The sequence below is a fragment of the Poeciliopsis prolifica genome, unplaced genomic scaffold (genome assembly GCF_027474105.1).
Source record: "Poeciliopsis prolifica strain line A6 unplaced genomic scaffold, Auburn_PproV2 SCAFFOLD004, whole genome shotgun sequence".
Taxonomy (NCBI): domain Eukaryota; kingdom Metazoa; phylum Chordata; class Actinopteri; order Cyprinodontiformes; family Poeciliidae; genus Poeciliopsis; species Poeciliopsis prolifica.
In genome coordinates, this window is record NW_026562379.1 from 16,148,895 (window position 1) to 16,162,839 (window position 13,945).

The 13,945-nt window shown below is 38.5% G+C and overlaps 2 protein-coding genes and 1 non-coding gene across 7 annotated transcripts; 2 read left to right on the plus strand and 1 right to left on the minus strand.

The window, feature by feature from the left end:
- The first annotated feature begins 287 nt into the window (after nt 1-287).
- On the plus strand, nt 288-5,125 carry LOC129359316 (uncharacterized). Of its 3 annotated transcripts, XM_055028861.1 has the most exons (6): nt 288-376; nt 1,707-1,807; nt 1,910-1,934; nt 2,057-2,207; nt 3,301-3,703; nt 4,188-5,125. In XM_055028861.1, exons 4-6 carry the CDS (start codon nt 2,066-2,068, stop codon nt 4,948-4,950), a joined length of 1,308 nt encoding a protein of 435 aa, XP_054884836.1. In that variant the 5' UTR covers nt 288-376; nt 1,707-1,807; nt 1,910-1,934; nt 2,057-2,065; the 3' UTR covers nt 4,951-5,125. The 3 variants fall into 3 exon arrangements, with proteins under 3 accessions (XP_054884836.1, XP_054884833.1, XP_054884834.1); XM_055028858.1 differs by having other exon boundaries at nt 1,707-1,934; XM_055028859.1 differs by lacking the exon at nt 288-376 and having other exon boundaries at nt 1,476-1,934.
- Nucleotides 704-867, plus strand: LOC129359482 (U1 spliceosomal RNA). The gene has a single exon (XR_008605917.1). It is a non-coding gene; the product is annotated as a U1 spliceosomal RNA (small nuclear RNA).
- Nucleotides 5,126-5,463: 338 nt separating the features above from the next.
- Nucleotides 5,464-13,486, minus strand: dcun1d5 (DCN1, defective in cullin neddylation 1, domain containing 5 (S. cerevisiae)). 3 transcript variants are annotated; one of them, XM_055028863.1, is made up of 11 exons: nt 13,395-13,486; nt 10,549-10,613; nt 10,403-10,445; nt 9,860-9,956; nt 9,179-9,344; nt 9,007-9,098; nt 8,816-8,924; nt 7,528-7,632; nt 7,129-7,231; nt 6,500-6,628; nt 5,464-6,412 (listed from the first exon to the last, which is right to left on the minus strand). In XM_055028863.1, the coding sequence occupies exons 4-10, from the start codon at nt 9,922-9,924 to the stop codon at nt 6,504-6,506; spliced, it is 765 nt and encodes a 254-aa protein (XP_054884838.1). In that variant the 5' UTR covers nt 9,925-9,956; nt 10,403-10,445; nt 10,549-10,613; nt 13,395-13,486; the 3' UTR covers nt 5,464-6,412; nt 6,500-6,503. The 3 variants fall into 3 exon arrangements, with proteins under 3 accessions (XP_054884838.1, XP_054884839.1, XP_054884837.1); XM_055028864.1 differs by having other exon boundaries at nt 5,464-6,628; nt 7,129-7,228; XM_055028862.1 differs by having other exon boundaries at nt 5,464-6,628.
- Between the last annotated feature and the right edge of the window lie 459 nt (nt 13,487-13,945).

Sequence of the window (13,945 nt, forward strand, 5' to 3'; positions counted from 1 at the left end):
GATAATAGCGCCCTCTGCTGACAGTTTTGATGGTGGACTCTTCTTTGTGTCTATATTCAGTCTTTATATTGTGAGGTTCTTAAATGATAACTTGTGCAATTTTTTTACCAAAAGTGATTTTTAAAACAACAAAAATCACTTTTGGTAAAAATGACCGTTTTAGGAAGGAAACAGTGTGTGCAGTCCTGTTTCCTTCTGATTGTTATTCGTCCCATCTATTTGTATTAAAGTTTTGTGCACCAAATAAGTTAGGTTGTTTTCAGTTCTATTTGCCAGCAGGTGGCAGCAAAACATAAATCTGGAAGCAAACACGAAGTAGCGCTCCCGCTGTCTAAAAAGCTTGTAGATGTTTTACATTGTGCTCTGTAACGTAACGGTAAGAAATACATTCGACGAGATTAGTTTATTTTAATTCACATATTTTGTATTTAATGTTTTGTATCACATTGGAAACAGAAAAAGTTGCAATTTTTTATGTTGGCTAGGGTAACGCAGCGTTGCATTGTGGGTAATAAATCAAACGTTGCGTATAAACATTTTTCTGTTTCTCTTTTTTTTTCCTAAAACCCAGTTTTGTCCGTATTATTTAGCTAATGTAGGACGGCAGCCTACCGATTCTAGTTTTATTTATTTTCTGTGTTGGCACCGTGAGTCATGTGGGTATGTCAGCGAAAGACATCCCAGGGAGCGAGAGAAGCAACTCATACTTACCTGGCAGGGGAGATACCATGATCATGAAGGTGGTTCACCCAGGGTGAGGCTCAGCCATTGCACTCCGGTTGTGCTGACCCCTGCGAATTCCCCAAATGTGGGAATCTCGACTGCATAATTTCTGGTAGTGGGGGACTGCGTTCGCGCTCTCCCCTGATTCTCTGTCAATGAAAATAAGTGAGTCTATGAAAGGTGACAAATGTTCCGTGCTTCAGTTTCATAACAGCAGACGAGAGAAATGATTTTCATACATTTACGTTACACTACAAAATATATACAGACATACATAGCCACATAAAAATAATTCCTCCAACCGATGGTTTCTACTGACCTAATATTAAGGGGAAACTGGAGCTGGCCTTCTTTTCAAATGTATAATCATCACAATATTTAAGCGTTTGTACAGCATTTTTATAAATAAAATGGCAATATTGGTCATATATCGCTGGGTTTCAGACACATGACCCGGATGACGCGGGAAATTTAGATGGTATCCCGGAAGTTGATTTCTCTGGAGGACAATGGATCAGAGCGAGTACGATAAAGCCCTAAATGGGTTGAAACAGACGAGGTATATTAAAATCCTTGAACATAAAATTCTTGTTTTAGTTTGGGTCAACCATTTAGGAGTAAAAGATGAAAAGAATGTTGATCTTTACACATAATATACAACAAGACAAAATTTCCTTGTAGGACTTTATTCTCAAAATTACATTTTTATTTCATTATTTTTATTTTCTTACTACTAGGTTGCATAAAATCTTTTCATTCTGCATTGGTCATATAATAATAGTCTTCCAATTCATTGAACAATGTAGTTATTTTCAAAATCAATTCATCAATTAAGTAACCAAGTTGCATTTTCAGTGCTATGAGTGGGTGTTAAATAAAATATGGAACCAGTGAAGGGGTGTGAATTGTTTCCAGTGTTTAAACGCTTTGCTGATGCAGAGAAACAAACAGCAGCTGATGCTATTAATCTTTAACATCTTCAGAGAAATCATCCCTAGCATCATGTGAGGAGCTGCACTTTACTCTCATCTGGAGGAAACCTCACCAGAAACACGACTTCGCCCGCAGAGGAATGAGAAACGAGGTGAAGCTCCTCACGGAGCCACATGATGCTAAATTCAAACTCATCATTCTGGTCTAAACTTTACTTTGAACTTCTGATAATGACTTTTTGTTCTAACTGAAGGCAGAAGCAGAAGAACCAGAAGCAGGTAAAACCAACCTGAGTAACATATTCTGCATTTAACCTGTTAATTTTTAAGATTTTGTTTCTCTGTTCGGATCTGGAGTCAATAACGAAGCGATAAATGAAAGTGTCTGTTTTACCCCGCAGGTCTGAACGATGTGGTTGATTTTCACGGCTCTTCTGGTCGCCTCGATAAACCCACAGAGCCACACTTCGGTGACTTTTGCTTCCACTTGTTGGGTCAAAGGTCAACCAGACGAAGAAATTGTTTTACGCTGCGGTGATGGAGAACATGAAGGTGAAGAAGACTCTCGTAAAGTGGTGTTAAATGTTTCTACTGGTTTCTGAAGGCTTTTTAATTTTTTCCAGAGGAATGTTTATTACCGAGCCGTTTAACTCTGAGCCATGAATCACCCGGCATAAAAAGGCCATTTAGAATCAAGCAATAAAAATATTTCAGCTGCTTTTTCCTATTTAACTCAGAAATGTCATAAAATATGCAGATAAATATGTAATTTGTTAGATTATCAATAACTCTGCTGCCTTTTTTGCAGAGAAATTGTAAAGAAGGTGAAGATCTGAACAGTAAGATGGTGTATTAAAACCATTGTAAATAGAAAAAAAAGCAAGTAAATTTCCACCAAGAATCTCAGAAATGTATAGATTAATTTCAGACATTTTCTACAAAAAACAAGGACATTTATCTAAGTGTCCAAAAAGTTATATAATAATGTTTTTGTCAGCAATTATCACAGCCAGACAGAACAACAGACCAGCTGTAGTTTCTAAGGAAAGAAAAATAACAGAAAACAAAATGTTGACAGCAGAATAGTGGAATTGGAGAGTAGCAGAAGAAGAAAGTGAACTTCACAAACCTTTAAACTTAGCAACACACTCATTCTTTGGTTACCTAGCAACAACCTGCTAACTTGCGCAGCAGCAGTTTCAGGTTTCTCCACTGTGCCTCATAACATCGTAAAAACAAAAAAGCAAGACTAGATAAAACCGGAAGAGTCAGGTCATCAGTCTGGCGCTATTTCAGATATTAAAACAAAAAAAAAAACTAATCGATAATTATCTATAAAGATTGCTGTGAAACATTTTTGTCATGATACGTTTTCATGACAAAAATGTGAGGACATAAGAGTCAGGATCACAAATGTCCTTTTTAAATGTTGGAATAATCCTGTCCAGGTTTGAGTTGTTTGGTTTTACAATAAACTACTTTTCTTAGATATAAACAGTTTTATTTTATTATTTGTGGTAATTTCTCCAGAGTTATAATGGGCTACAGCAGTTGTTCCCATCATCAACATTATGGCACATCGAGATTTTATTTGAATATGTGAACTTTTAAGACTCTTCATGTGTATTTCCATGTGTGTTTTTAGGTGAGGTCCAGTTCTGGCACACACCCTTCGGTGACCTCCAGAGCTCTGGTTCCCAGTCCAAACTGGACCCAGTGTTTATGCACCAGGATGGGAGTCTCATTATACCAAACTCCAGCATCCACCATGGTGGGCTGTACTACTGCATCCTGCGGCACGCGGAGGGAACCACGCTGTGGCCCTTTGAGCTCCACGTGGACCAAAACATGGGGGCTGAAGCTGAGGAAGGGGGCGGCGGTGGCGGCGACTGCGCTGCATGCCGGTTCAGGAGGAACGCAGCTTTTCCAGGCGAGAAGGAAGCCATTATTTCAGATGAGATCTTTGCAGGAGCTGTGGCTGCATCGGTGCTCCTAACGTTTGTGGTGGGATTCAGCGCTGGAGCTCTGTCACGGACTCCTGTTCTCAGGTGGGTGATGAAGTTTAACCATTATGACGACCACAAGCTAGAAAAAATACATCTCAGCTGAATAAGGACTTGATTAAAGGACAGAAGTTGAGTTGAAATCTGTATACTGTCATAGGAAAAGCTAAAGAAAGAACAGCAGCGATGGATTCTTCTGACCCACTGGCTGTTAACGTTTGCTTCAAAAAGCCATCTGGAAAGGAAAAAAATATTATTGCGTTCAAGTTGTGCTAAAAGGAGTTAGCCTTCCAGCGAAGCTATTGAATGCCAAAGTAGCATCTCAATGCTAACATGATGCAGCAGATGTCAGCATCCACAGTCCAAACAGAGTTGCACCAATCGAATGGTTTAAAAACAATAAATACGTTTTTTATTTTATTATTTTTTAGCTTATTTGTCAATCCATTCAATAATTTAGCATCATTCTGAATTGGAAATGTTACTAAATCAAACATGTTCACCAGTTCACACGGGTTTCTCCACTCAGGTGCTTCAAGTCACTCTGTCCAAAGCAGCGAAGACGTCAAGCTGACGAACCAGACGGCTCTCGGGTTATCATGACATCCCTGCCACCCGCTAACCACGACCAGGCCTTCCGGACCGGAGCGACGCCCCATGACTCTCGATTCTGGAGAACCGCAGCGACACCAACTGCGCTGGAAACCCCATCTCCACCCGCCAAGCCCAAGCGGAGCTTTCGGGTCAAAGTAGAAGAAAAAGAAGAAGAAGAACCGGAGAGAACTGCTTATTTGGAAGGATGTGATTCCAACATGGCGGAGGAGGAAACCGGAAGCGGAGAGGATGGCGAAGCGAAGGAGGAGGAAGAAGAGAGCGTCAAGCAAGATGAAGAGGATGGAGAGAGTGAAACAGAAGACAGAGAGGACAGAGAGGAAGAAGAGGTGGTAAGAGAAGAAGAAAAACAAGAAACAGACGAGAGTGAAGAGCTGGAGCAGGAATCCACAGGAACAGACGAGGAGAGGAGCGACAAAGCGGAAGCGGAAGCTGAGCCCGGAGGAGGAGACCCGCCGCCCGGTTCTGCCCGGCGCCGCAGCCGCGTTATCCGCCTGTACCAATACGACGAGGACGGCCAGCGATACGGTCACCTCCCGGAGCCGGAAGCTCCTGAAGCGGCCCCCAGGCCCAGGCAGCGCTCCCGCTCTCTGACCCGCCTGAACGCCATCATGGCGGCGGCCGCAGCGGGGCCGATGGAGCCAGAGGAGGAGAGGCAGCACTTCCGCATGGACATTTAGGACTCGTGTTGGTCTGATTCAATCATTATCACATTATTTGGACAACAATGGCATACAGAAAGAAAAAGGGAATAAAATTACCCTTCCTTTATTAGCACATGCGCACATTAGCTGATGGTATAGATTGTACTTCCGGAATAAGGCAAAATGGAGGCGATGTGCCGTTTGAGGCCTAGAGCACAAAATTAAATATATATATAAAATATATTCATTTGTATGTTTTTTGTTTTTCACTCACAAAAACAAGTCAGTTTAATACCACAAACAACTATTATTTATGAAAAAACAGAATGAAATGGAGATTGATGTTTTTGTTTATGTTCATGGGAAAATGGACATTTAGATCCTGCGCAATATAATTGCTATAACTAACCGGCCAGTCTGTCCACATACCTGCTTTAACATGATCACCAATCATATATCAATCATATTTAGGACAAAGCCAGTACATTTCTGCAAGTTCAGAAATTTTGAAAATATTCTCAAAGAAATTGACTTTTGAAACTGAGAAAATTTCAATTTAAAAAGTAAAATTTAATATTGAAAGTTTTTGGTTTGTTAAAATAATTATTGGGACTACCGTCCAATTTTCTGACAAAGTACTCACAGTAAATATTTTCACCAGTTACACCTGCTTTTAAACATTTCCACTCCCTATACACTTTATGGTTAAATTAAATTTAAAACGTTTCTGGTCATTTATATAACTATGCAAGTCAGGCCACAAACATTCAGGACTTGGGTATCCAGTTATTAAATTAATAGAATTTATAAGAAAGTTTTTGTTTGTATGAAAACATTTTCTAGACCAAGAAATAAACCCCATAAAGTTAGAAAATTGTACACCCTTTTGTTAGCCAACAAACATCCGAGGTCCTTTTCAGAAACTATAATAAACTCTGTTTTGTTCTAAAAAAAAAAAAAAAAATCACAAAAGTTAAATATTTACAATAAAATCTGGCTTTTTTTTAACTGGGGAAAAAACATGACTAAAAGCTTCAACTTGTTGATTTTTGTTCACAGAGCAAAAAGTTTGGACACCCTGATCCAAAAGCTGTAAAACAAAATATTTATAGTTCACAATGAAGTTATTATGATATAATTTAAAGTGCAAAGACTAAACTACATTTCTTCAGAGTATTCTTGTTTAAAATGTTTTCCAACTAAATCCTGTCCACCTGGAGGATGTAAAATTATAGCTGAATCTTTTCCAGGCTGTATTTCAGATTAATGTGCTGAAATAAACCTTCATGTTTCAACATTTAGGGAGAAGCATCTTGTCATTTTAATCTCATTTTTAATAACAGTGAAAACATCTAAACAAGAAAAGCGAAACAATTTCACAACTCCTTCCACTCGTTTTGTTTCCACGTGTTCTTCTCCAAATCAACACTGAGAAAACAAAGTGACCTCTACTGAGAGGAAGGATTCCCAGCAGCAGTTTATCAGTGGCAGACGATGTCTGGAGGTGAGGAGTAAAGAGTCCACAGTGACGATTCTGCAGTCCATGTTTCTGTGTTATGTACGGTTTTATTTGCGTTGGTCATACCATGTCAGAGCTGCGTCGTCTCTGCAGGTAGTTTTCGCTCTCCTTCCCTTTTTGTGGTGACGCACGGCGGCCGCTGCGATGCCGGCAGCGCCTTTTGCCACTCCACAAACTCGTCGAGCAGCACGGGCCCTGCAGGAAACAAACGTCTGCACAGTCACTGCGTTTTGTTTTCAACATCCAAATAAAACCAAAAAGGTTCCCAACGTCGATTTGATGAACTAGAATAAAAGTCCTGTGCTTCCAACCTGCTCAATTTTTCCATTTATGGTGGCAGTACAGCGTTTTGAAAATATTTAGAAAGTTAACACTTTTCTGTCATCCTGTGATTTTATTAAACATCCCACATCTTTAGCATAGTTTCCTCGTGTCTCACTGCCAAACAGGTACAGTTTGTTCTTGGGTTTCAAAACAGAACAGAAAAAAGAAAATACACTTTATATATATATATTTTTTTTAATAAAGAAATAATAAAACATAAAATCTAAATAATTAAAAAACAAAAGTGTTTGATATTTGCTTCAGCTTCTCTATGCCAAATATTAATACTTTTATTTTGTAAAATGTTTCAATAGGTAGTTTCCTCCTTTCAGAGCCGTTTTCTGCTCTGCAGGTGAGTTTCAGATACTCACAGGCTCCGTCTTCGTCGTAGTTACTGAGGTCGGTGTTGATGGTCCTGCTGAACTCCAGAACGTTGTACCACTGGTCTTTATTCAGGCCTTTGTACTTTGACTGCTGTGGAAGAGAACAAAAGCCGTCATTGTTGAGAAAAATACTTTCATAGAGAGTTCAGGTTAAAAACAAAAGCTAAACAACTTTTAAAACCTTCGCCATCTGAAATAATCTTCAACGACGTCTGATTTATCCGACAGGCTGATGTCTTATCTCGTCCAGTTACGTTTACAAAGGAAAGTTGAGCCAAAGTGTCCAGCAGAAACATTTTCTCTCGTCACTCTGAGAAGATAAACTACTCATCCTACCGACTACTGGCGTTCTGGGAGGCCCAGGCGTTTAGATTGAGGGCGGTTTACCTCCAGGAACTGGCGGAAGACGGGAAAGAGAGGCCAGGTTCTGCCCAGCAGCAGAGCCAGCATGGATGTCGCCGTGTCCATGTCCAAACTCCTCTGGTTCGTATCCTAACAACAGAGACAAACCCGATTAACTGCGTTGCAATTAACCGGAGCCAACAGGAGCGACAAGGTGACGATTCATTTTAAGGAAACTGAGCACAAAACTAACATTCACAGGGCTGTCATATTGTGATAATATATTATTTATGGTAAATGAGACAATTTTCAAGTAAGATGTTCCACAATAATACTGCAAGTTTATCCTCTTAAAAACATAAATCAGAATTTAAATTATTCAGCTCATTTTAATTAATCATGCAATTAATTGATCAACTGCAGCCAGTTGAAATATTTATCAATTTCTGCTCCCAAATGTGAAATCAACAATATTGAATTATTTGTTAAAATTACCAAAAATTCATTTAAGAAAAAAAAGTCCCATTTCCAGAACAAAATGTTTTTTTCCCCCATCTTTATGGGTATCAGTGAACAAAAAGAGAAGTTATAACCCATTTAATCCAAATGCAACACGGCTCCATTTCACCCTCACAGACGAAATGTGAACTAAAAGCAGCTGCAGTTCAGTAATGACCAGGCCAATACAGAAAAAACACATAAAAATGTTATTTGTTTTAAACACAGACATAAATGTACTTAATTACAAACTTATTTGATAACTCTGCACCTGCACATCACATTTAGATTCACCATATATGTTCATTAACTTAGACAAATGTGTAAAAACAAACTTAATTTGTTCAGTCACTGTGATGAGGAGTAAAGCAGCCAATTTAAAATAAATAAACTGAAACAGACAAAGACAATAGTTGGTCTATCTTGGTAAAAAAATAAAAAACTTTTTCAAGTGGTTCAGGAAGTAAAATTAGAAATCCTAAATAAAATGTACAATACATAATAAAGCATAGAACTAGACTGAATAGATCTGGCTCATTGTCACATATACTGACATATACTTTTTAAATACTGGGTCTGATAGATATTAATATCTAGAAAATTGATTTTAAAATTGTGTAAAGACTTAAAGGTTTTATTTAAACAAAGCATTCAGACAAGCAAATGAAAATGTGCTGAAAGAATCACCTGTTCGTTTTAACTCTTAAGTTTTGTAAGTTTTCACTGAAATAAAAAATATCATGAAATAAAACCACTAGCAGGTTCAACTACAGAATAGCAACAAACTGACATCAGCTGGATATAAAATGAGTTGACATAATTAACAAAGACTTACTCTGGCGAAGTCAAAAGCGTATCTGTAGATATTTTTGAAAGCTGTGGCGTCGTTGAGCTCGTTGCGCATGTAGTCGAGTTTGCTTTGCAACCTCTCAGTGCAGTCGCATCTGAAACGCAAAGCGGCAGCAGCAGCAGAGTCGTTTATCAGATGCCGACCAAAACCAAACCGGTGAAACAAAAAGCACCTACTGTAGTACTGTCATCCCACTCAGCCACTCGTCTTTCGTGAAGTATCCCATCTTTGACGCTCCTAGATGCCACGCCAAAACTAGCATTATAATCTGGAAGGAAGGTGAACGGAGACACAGATGATCCAGATGTTTTTGGGTGAGCAGGATCCGCGTCGGACAGTCGGACTCACATTCTCTGGTTCCACTCCGATATCGTCACAGAACTTCTCCATGGCTTCCGGGCCGACCATCTTTTCAGGGCCGGCGTACTTGTGGAACCAAGCCAGGCACTTTTTACCGGAAAACTGCCTTTCAGCGCCGCTTGGCTTCACAGCACGAGCCTGAGGACGAGGAAAGCTACGACACCCAAAACAAATTAAAACTTCACTAAAAAGGTCATTTTATTTATTTAGCACTTTTTCAACAACAAGGCGGTTCAGTGGGGCGTCACATGAATTAGAAGGAAACACAAAACAACAGAACCAAAAGAAAGACAAACTGGTAAAATATCGGTTCCCCATGTTTAATAAGAATAAGTAGTCCATAGTTTATAAAGTAATAGGGGTTTCTCTGGATCTGAAGTTTGCTTGTTTTGTTGCATTTAGCTTCATATAAAACTAAATGTTGGTTTTCCATGTTTGATTTTGGATTATTAAGTAAACTAGTTTTTTTTGCTCCAATATTAAGTATAAAACTAAATACTGGTTCTCTATGCTCGGTACGATTAGCGAGGTATGAAACTAAATGCTGGTTCCTAAGATAAACTCTATTTGATAATCTCAGTGAAAATTTCAACCACTATTTCCAAGAATGGCAGCAAAAAAAAAAAAAAAAGATTTCCAAATTCAGACATTATGGGAAATAAATCTTACCTGGTAATTTTACACTTGTGCCCGTGATCTTCAGAGTCGGGCAGTTTCCTCTTCTTCACTGGCATTATGGAAACTTTATTGGGCTTTACTAGCTGGGCTGCACAGAACAAAACAAAGAAAGTTTGGAAAAACAACCGATTAAATGATTGCTCCAGAAAATGGCAAAAATCTGACTAATGCAACGTGAATCTCAAATATTTTGAGCAAAAGTCTGCAGGGCTTTCAAACTTAATATCCTAAAAAGACTTTCATGTGTGCAGATTTTACAAATTGTTATGTTGCAACGCAATATAAAATTGACTTAAGTTTAAGTCGTGCATTTTCAAATAAATTAAAAGTGAGACCCTAAGATGTTATATTTTGTTTTTACGTTGGTTAATGCTTTTATATTCATTCTGTAAATAATTTTGAGTGAGCAACGACTCAAAAAAATTCCAGTTCTATATTTAAAGGATCGCCTCTGTTCCTGAAAAACCAGCATGAAGCTCAATGAGCAATCAATTAATCAATACATTATCAACTAATCTCTTATCTCATCCTTACCCGTAAACTTCTGGCTGCCTTGTCCATTCAAATCCACAAGATTCTGAAGTTAAAAAAGTATACATTTACAGTGAAAACCTTGAAAGTTCAGAATATGAATACATTAAAAGGCTAAAATTAATTTTGTAGAAACAAAACTGACTTACAAGCTTATCCAGCGTTTCTGAAATGTAACTGATGTCGGCCAGACCGCACAAGTCGATCCGATGATCTGTCACACAAACGGGCAAAACATTACTGGCATCTAAAACACACAAAAGAAATAAAATAAAACTAGAACTGCAAGCAGTTATCAGGGGCTCCTTGCCTGATCCAGCAGATTTTAATACGCGTTTCAAGCCAGAATCAAACCTGCAGCCTTCTGATTCAGAGTCCACTGCATTACGCACTGAGCTACGTTGCTCAATGCATTCATATACGAAGTCAAACAGAAAGAGGGGATTTGCTTGCATTTGATTTAGCGACAGTCAAAGATGAACAAATAACCCGGAAAAATGAAGTAAGTCTTTGTCGCCGGTTCTGCTCTTGGACCACCACTACTGGTAGTAATGGTTCACAGACGTAACGCCGCTCAACCTCCACCAGACAGCGAGGTCTGCTTAGTGCAGAGGTTTGCAAATAACAAATAAAAAAATTCAGATATATAAAACTTTTGCTGACCTAACATAAGACAGAAGATCTATCTCCACTGCCTCCTCCTGGCATTTTCAGCTTGGTCAAAAACAATCAATCACATCTGGCCTTAATCAGCTAGCCAATCACAGCCGGCCTTAATCAGCTGGCCAATCAGAGCCAGCGTTAATCAGCTAGCCAATCAGAGCCAGCGTTAATCAGCTAGCCAATCAGAGCCAGCGTTAATCAGCTAGCCAATCAGAGCCAGCGTTAATCAGCTAGCCAATCAGAGGCAGCGTTAATCAGCTAGCCAATCAGAGGCAGCGTTAATCAGCTAGCCAATCAGAGCCAGCGTTAATCAGCTAGCCAATCAGAGCCAGCGTTAATCAGCTAGCCAATCAGAGCCAGCGTTAATCAGCTAGCCAATCAGAGCCAGCGTTAATCAGCTAGCCAATCAGAGCCAGCGTTAATCAGCTAGCCAATCAGAGGCAGCGTTAATCAGCTAGCCAATCAGAGCCAGCGTTAATCAGCTAGCCGTGCTCCCAGGAAGTTTTGATTTAGTAACACAGGATTGTTTATTTTGAGGCAACATGCATTTGACTTTGAATGACTCTTTCCTTTTTGTCTTATTTTACATTAATTGATCATGTAAAATGATCAATAAATTTTAATTGATAATTAAAATTATGAATTTTAATTATCAATACTGATCAGTATTCTCTCATTTACAGTACTGAGAGAATACTGTTAAATATTTTACTCGTCCTTTTGACTGAATAGCTGCTGCATTTTGCCTCCACGTATTTCGCATGTTTTATGTCTAAATTAGGTCAATTTATTGCCAGATAATTTTTCCATTTTGCCAGATAACATAGTATCATTTACACCTGAAGCAAAAAATTAGCAGTGATCTGCCTCATTGGATGATCAGAATACCTGATTGGAGCTTCCCTATTATTCAATATTACAAATTCATTAAAAATTAAGATAAAAATATATATTTTCAATATGAAAATATTTGAATGTCTATTATGCAATAACATTGCATTCCTTAAGTGGATGGTGGATGCCTTTGTTATTTGTAGCAAAGGCTGAATCTGCAGCTAAAAAGAAAAATACTGTAAACATCAACATGTGATTTTTACAGTACATCACATGTTGTAAAGTTAAGCTTTATTGATGTAAAGCTTAACTTTACATCAATAGCATAGGACTAATCTGTTGATTATTGTTTTAATTAACTGATTAATAATTGAATAGGTTCAAATTACTGAATTTGAAGCAGGTATGGCACTTGAGTAGAATATATTTACAATCACAATTCATTGCTTCAGGCCTAATTATTTGCATTCAAAACCATAATTTTGCAGAAAATTTTATATGTTTGTCTAATTAGTATCTCTACTCTTACATAGCCTTTTTAAAAGGAATACTTTTGTACTCTTACTAACCTTTTACTCTTAAGTTCATGCACTCCTACTTTTTATTTTCATGTGTAAAATATGCTGCAGTATCTCTACTCTTAATTGAGTATAATATTTATGTACTCTCCTCACTTCTAATTATGATTTTGTTAGAAACAGCAGAAGCTTTGCTCGCTGTTCTGCCCATTAAAGCCTCTAAGCTGCATTGAAGCAGGTCGGCTCAGGTCGTACCATCACCATCTGTCATCACAAACACAGTAACAGCGAACAAGAACTGCGTCACAAGCTCGATTCCCCCCCTCCAGAACCGTGTCCAGACTTGAAGTCGGTTCGGAAAAGATTTCACACACGCCAACCGACAGAATCACCAGAGTTACCCAGAGCGAAGTATGACAGGTTCAAAATCCAACCTGTGACCGTGAAGCCGTCTCAAAAAGCAAAACAAATACGCGGTTTTTTTTTTACGTCGACCCGAAAATGTCACCTAAAACGAGGCCTTTGGCAAATCTGAATACTTCGCCGTCATCTAAAGAGCCAATTTTTTCGTAGCTTTCTTAATTTGGATTGTTTGAACGTTAAGGTTTCAACGTTTGACCAAATACGACAGTTAATGCTAACGTTAGCAGCAGCAAATTAGCCAGTCACGGCGGCTAACACCCAGAATTTCACATCGAATGCTGTTTGAAAATAGTCAGTCAAAGTCTCTTAGTGCTAAGTAATATAATACATACGTAGGCATGCTAGAACCTAATAGTGTAATGAATATTTTTGCTTGTAAGCGCTTCTCTTTTGTTAGCAAGCTAACGCTAACAAGCACACCGCGGGTTGCAGAACTGCTTTAGTGACGATGGTTATCTACAGACGCTTCACAAAGTGTAATATTTTAGACTTTAACGATGTTGAAGAACTACTCATAAATAGTTATTCAAGTTCATAATTCGTGTCAAAACACTCACTGTGTCCAGCTTCACACTGCCTGACTAATTAATTCCACCTGCTTTCCACACACTGCTGAGGCTTCAGCTGTACCGGCGTTTCTTGGGAGTGGGCGATACCATCACTGAGCGGGGGAGGCAGAACAAAACCTTCTGAGCTCCGGGAAAACCACCACCAGGAAATAGCAGATTTTATTGGTAGTGTTTGGAGATGTAACCTCTAATAGATAACAATTACTAAAAACATAAAATCATATAGCAGCAAATAATGTGGAAAAAATACATCTACCCTACGTAGTAGAAGAAGTGGAATATTCCGTGAGTTTCTTAAAGAGGCCGTCCTCATTTTTGGTGTTAGGGAAACCTTCACACATTCATTAATGGAACATAAATGCCATTTCTTAATCCTTATCAATTCTTTGCATAGTAAATACGAACGATAACTGTGATAAAGTAGCCAATTGACCAAAGTTACAGCTTTACCTGATAACAATTTCATTTTTCTGCATAGTATAAATTAAATAAAAAGAGCAACCCATCAAATAGAGCTTGTAAATCACAATTATGCATCT